Below are 6,000 nucleotides of genomic sequence, written 5' to 3'. Positions count from 1 at the left end.
TGAAGTTTCGTTCTTGTTGCCCAGGCTGGAGGGCAATGGCACAGTCTCGGCCCACTACAATCTCTGCCTCCCAGGTTCAAGTGATTCTCCTGCTTCAGCCTCCAAAGTAGCTGGGATTACAGGTGCCCGCCACTATGCCCAGCTAATTTTTGTATTTTTAGTAGAGATGGGGTTTCACTATGTTGGCCAGGCTGGTCTTGAACTCCTGACCTCAAGTGATCCACTGCACCCAGCTTAAAATTTCTTAATTGGACCAAAAAGCACTAACTATAAAAGACTCATGAGTTGAAATTTATTAAAAGTTAAGAATTTCTGCTCATCAAGAGAATAGAAAGGCAAGCCACGCCTTTGAAGATTTTTGCAACACATATCTGACAAAAAGACCTGTATTTAGAATACTATGACCTAATGATTCTACTCCTGGATATATACCCAGTAAAACTGAGGGCTTTTGTTCACCAAAAGACATGAACAGCTTTATGGCAGCTTTATTCATAATATGGCCAAACTGGAGACAACTCAAAAGTCCATTAACAGAGTAAGGGGTAAATAAACTGTGGTACAGTCATAGAGTAGAATACTACACAGCAATGAAGAATGACCTATTGCTGAGCTGGACGCAGCGGCTCATGCCTGTAATCCCAGCACTTTGGGAGGCTGAGGTGGGCAGATCACGAGGTCAGGAGTTCGAGACCAGCCTGGCCAACATGGTGAAACCCCATCTCTACTAAAAATACAAAAACTAGCTGGGCATGGTGGCAGGCACCTGTAATCCCAGCTACTCGGGCTGCTGAGACAGGAGAATCGCTTGAAACTGGAAGTTGGACGTTGCAGTGAGCCGAGATCACGCCACAGCTCTCTTGCCTGGGCAAAAGAGCGAAACTCTGTCTCAAAAAAAAAAAAAAAAAAGAATGACCTATTGCTATGTGCTGTAACACAAACGGACACATTTGCATACATAATGCTGACTGAAACTGGACACAAGCGTACACATGCGTGATTGTGGTTACCTTTGGTGGGGGATATTGACTGGGGGGTGACATGAGGGAGACTTTCGGTAGCTGGAAATGTTCTATATCTTGATCTGGGTGGGGGTTACACAGGTATGCACAGAGGAAAAAACTAATCCAGTTGTACACTTAGGATTTGTGAACTTTACTGTACTCAAGTTACACCTAAAAGAAAATCCAAAGTTTCTTATCTTTTAGACACTGATATTGTATCCACAAGTGAAATGATACGGTGACTGCGATTTACTTAAAAAAAAACCCAGGAAAGAGGGTGAGGGTATGAATAAAATGAGGCTGTCTATGCACTGACAGCTGTTGAAGCTACATGATGGGTATGCAGGGGTTTGTTATACTGTTTGGTCTATTTCTGCATATATTTAAAATTTTCTTCAAGAAGTTTTTTTAAAAATTGGCATTCTTGAAAGTTTCAGTCAAAGTGTACTTACAGTTTCAATTGCCATTTCTATTGCCACATTGTCTTCCGAGCTTGGGCATTTCAGGAAGTGTTTAAGTGCCTGAAAAGAGAATTATAGCAATTAAACATTTTCAGAATATTTTCACATTAGGGAAAACAAAGCTTTCACACAGCTTTTACACAAAGTAATTACAGTCTGTGAAAGTATCTTCATCTCAACCAGGGGCTCGCATAGTGTTGGATCTTAAATATATCCTTAAAAGCTGGGTATAGTTTAAAAAATGGAAGGACCCAGTTAACCCTCTGAAGAATCTAGTCCTGATGAAATGAAAAGGCAAAATGTGCCCTTTTCAGTAGGAAGATTTAATTATTTTCATTCATTTATTCTTTCAACAAATAGTTACTGACAACCTGCTACTATGAATGTGGGACTTCGCTAGATCCCATGGAGAATACCAGGAATGGTATGGCACGGCCCCTCTTTTCTGTGTTATGTACAATCTTACCAGGAAGATCTGTGTGATATGATGATAATATAAGAGACCAAATATTTTAAGTCATAATTGTCTAATTCCTGCACACCATAACACCACACTTAGGAAGAAATTTACAACTATAAAAAGACAAATGGACTGGATTGTCAGTGTTTTTTTTTTCTTTCTTTTATAGGTGCTCTGAGGAAGAAAAGATGGTTTGGCATGGAGATGATCCTGAAGGTGTCACTTGAAGGACGAATAGGTTTGTGGTAGGTGGCGTAGGGAGCAGAGAGGAACCCACATGGAGAACAGGATGGATGAAGTCCTGGCTGTTAGAGGAGTGTGGGACTCTTCTATGGAAACAGCTGGGTGCCAGATTAGGGAGTTCTGGCTGGTTGGTCAAACTATGGATATTCTCTTAAGTGCCAGCAAAGGAGTTTGGACTTTATCTAAGAGCCAGCAACAACAAATTGGTGGTGGCCTGTAGGCTGAATTCACACACAGACATGTTTTTTTTGGCCAGTGAGGTATTCTATAAATATTGGGGCACATATTTCAAAACTGGCAGCCCCAAGCTTCCGTTTCTCTTGAAAAAATCATATGATCTGGCACTACAGGGCCTGGATTCCTAAAAAACAACAATTTTATGGAGGTGAGCAACAGCTGGCTTCTTAAGATATGTGCCGTTCAGTAGTCCCTACCCTGTCACATGAACAATGCACAGCATTACCCCATAGCTTCACTTATCGTGTCCCTTCTTTGGACACTGTAACCCCTGCCTTAGGCCAAGGGACTCTGTAACAATGAAAGCAACTATTATTTGGGGAACAAAGTGAAGGATGACAAACTCTAAAGGTGGATAAACTAAAAACAGGAAAAATAAGAAACTACTGCAATAATCAGAAGCAAGGTCATGTGGGCCTGGACTGAGTTGATGGTAGTTAGAATGAAAGTGACAGATGTGAGAGGTATTACAAAGGAAGGCTGTGACTGGGTGTGGGAGGGAGAGGAAGATTTCAGAGTTAGCGCTGAGATTTCAAATCTGAGTGGGAGTTACTGGCACTGACATATATTTCCTACAATTATTCCTGCGTAGTCAGTGTATATTTTCTTGGCAAATACTAACTCGTGAATATTGGCCACACAGCAAGAAGAATTTTCCAGCCTGAAGATATCTCTTTTCTCCTTCAAAGTATAAGGCAATGCTTTGATAGTCTTCATTAGTAGTGTCTTCAGAACCTATAACAGAAGTTTACTGAGTAAAATATCTGAGCAAAATTTGTTTACCCTTTATTGCTAACCTGAAAATAAAATCTAAGAATGAGTGATCTAAAAATAGGTGATTAAAAACTCCTAACAGCAAACATCAATGTAATTATTAATGTCTGTTTTCGTCACAAAACATACTTATCACAATTACCCCAAATATTGACTCTGTTCCATCTTTTTTTTAACTCTAAATGTGATCCAGGAGAGGAAATTATAAGGTTTTTGTTAGTAATACAAATGGAATCCATCCCTCTCAGCAATGCCTGGTTTAAACAATAGTCTGTATATTTGTCAGACAAGTAGGGAAGATGACATTCGAGTAGCCAGTAGATGCTGGTTAAAGATATGACAGTTTTTCCTTTGGCTTGGGGCTTAAATACATTAAGCATAGAGGAAGAAGGACCCCCAAAGCTGCTGGAATTCCAATTCATTGTTTACATTTACCCATGGGAGTTGGGGCCCAATAGAATACTAAAGTATAACAACCACCCTGCGCCTCCAGCTGGGGGAAAAGGGGGTTTATAAGAGAAAGGCATAAAGCAAAGTGGGGAAAAGTATGTGTGTGTTTTGAAGGTGGGAGGAGGCACACACACACACCCTTAATATACACACCTGATATAAGACAAATCATGTTCTTATGAACTTAGAAAAATTGCTTTAGTGAAATGGTGGTGGTAACATTAGGACAGAAATGTCATCTGTCAAGTTAAGCACTGGCAATTCTAAAGTTGCTTATCTGTACTTCCTTTTTTTTTTTTTTAACTCTATTTTCTCTAATTATCTTAATGACTTCACAAGAAGTCATTTGGGAAGCCAAAGCATCCCAAGAAAGTTTTACCTAATTTGTTTCCTTGAAGACTGAAATAAATATTTTCCTGTGAATCCTAACATCAATTCTTATGGTCATTTTGTGAATTATAAAAAACAAAATAACACAAAAGAACAAATATTTTATGATTCCACTTATATGAGGTACCATGAATAGTCAAATTCATAGATACAGAAAGTAAAATCGTGCTTACCAGGGTCTAGGGAAAAGAGGGCAATGGGGAATTATTATTTAATGGGTACAGAGAAAGTCTGGGATGATGAAAAAGTTTTAGAGATGGACAGTGGTGATGGCCACATAACAACGTGAATGAATGTACCAAATTGTACACTTTTAAATGGAAATTTTATGTTATATATATTTTAGCACAATAAAACAAAACAAAACACAAATAACATTACGTATGGTCCATGAAGTGAAAATTTGAAAATTATTTCAGTAGTTTCTAAAAATAATTGCAAACATGAGAAGAAAACCTCTAAGCAGGCATTCCCAGAATATCAAATTCTCCTTTGGACTGTCCAAATCTTTGAAAAACACATCTTGGGTATATCACTCTTCATCATTTGTAACTCGATTTTTAAATGAAAATATTTACATTTTCAAAAATCATCCTGCATTTTCTATCACCTTTATTTTGAAATCTTTGATTTACTACTGGCTGATAAATAGCAGGATTTGGGAAATCTAGCCTCTCTTGGAATTCACACAGAAAGACCCTTAATTTTTTAAAATAGTCCTTTTTAACAATACCATCTCACCTTGAAGTAGCAGGGATCTTCAAATCCAACACATAACATAGACACAAGTGTGTCTATGTATAAATGATAAACATTTACACCAAGCGCATTCTTGTATGTATACCAATCTGATAATTAGATCATAAGCGACAAAGTGTTTTTATGATAAACATCTTGAAGAGAACTAGGGAAAAAATGATATTTACCAATAATATCTGCATAGATTTCCATTTTGTTGTGCTGCTGAGCCAGTGTGAAAGCTTCATTGTTACATTTGGACATGACAAGAAACTGGATGGCAGACCCATAGTCACCAAGCTGTAGAAAAAACCTGAAGCAAAGTACTTTCTTTAATTAGCTAGACTCTTATATGAGTTTGTGATTTATAAAATTTTTCAACCAGGGGAAACCATTTAAAAATCAAAATTTATTAGATAAATTGCAGTTCTTTTTTTTTTGAAATGGAGTCTCACTCTGTCACCCAGGCTGGAGTGCAGTGGCACAATCTCGGCTCACTGCAGCCTCCGCCTCCTGGGTTCAAGCGATTTTCCTGCCTCAGCCTCCCAAGTAGCTGGAACTACAGGCATGCACCATGACACCCAGCTAATTTTTTGTATTTTCAGTAGAGATGGGGTTTCACCATGTTGGCCAGGCTGGTCTTGAACTCCTGATCTCAGGTGATCCATCCATCTCGGCCTCCCAAAGTGCTGGGATTACAAGTGTGAGCCACCACACCCAGCATGCAGTTCTATATTATATGCTTACACTTGAAAGACATACTCTTGTCTGCTGACCACAACAGCCTTTGAATTTAAATACTTAGACCTGATAAAAAAAATAAAGACTAAATATTCCTTTTGAATTAATATATTTGATGATAGAAGGTGGAGGCTTACTTTTATGGTTAGTTTTTGAAAGTCCAAAAATATTAATGTATTATGTTACCTGGCTACCATTTTGGCTCCATCCGGAGACTGGGTCTCTCTAACAATACTGACAGCTTTTTCAGGATTATTGAGGTGATCCAGATAGATGCGGATTACACTTTGCCATTGTTTTGCATTCTCATAAGCCACAACAGCTTCTTTGTATCTGTAAAAACATAGCTCAGATAAACTTTTTTTAACACTGTCAAACTGGGGAGAAAATGTTGATAAGTGTTTAGGACACTTTTTCATGTTATTGATGGTGACTGCTTATTTTTCCTGAACTTCTTTTTCCTTTAACAGAAAAATACCAGGAACCATCCCACTAAAATGTT

At 38.3% G+C, this 6,000-nt stretch overlaps 1 protein-coding gene across 2 annotated transcripts in view; it reads right to left on the bottom strand.

Annotated features, from left to right (window-relative positions):
- The window catches only part of WDR19 (WD repeat domain 19), a 104,706-nt gene that overhangs the window by 34,820 nt on the left and 63,886 nt on the right, over positions 1–6,000 (bottom strand). For both annotated transcript variants that reach the window (XM_011983540.1, XM_011983541.1), the window contains 4 exons: positions 5,685–5,831; positions 4,946–5,070; positions 3,028–3,140; positions 1,457–1,525 (listed from right to left, as the gene is read on the bottom strand). In XM_011983540.1, the coding sequence (XP_011838930.1) occupies positions 1,457–1,525; positions 3,028–3,140; positions 4,946–5,070; positions 5,685–5,831 (454 nt within the window). The remainder of the gene's footprint in view (positions 1–1,456; positions 1,526–3,027; positions 3,141–4,945; positions 5,071–5,684; positions 5,832–6,000) is intronic.

This window comes from Mandrillus leucophaeus, unplaced genomic scaffold (genome assembly GCF_000951045.1).
Source record: "Mandrillus leucophaeus isolate KB7577 unplaced genomic scaffold, Mleu.le_1.0 Scaffold251, whole genome shotgun sequence".
NCBI lineage: Eukaryota > Metazoa > Chordata > Mammalia > Primates > Cercopithecidae > Mandrillus > Mandrillus leucophaeus.
The sequence above is the reverse complement of the archived record's forward strand: the minus strand, read 5'-3'. Positions and strand labels throughout refer to the sequence as shown.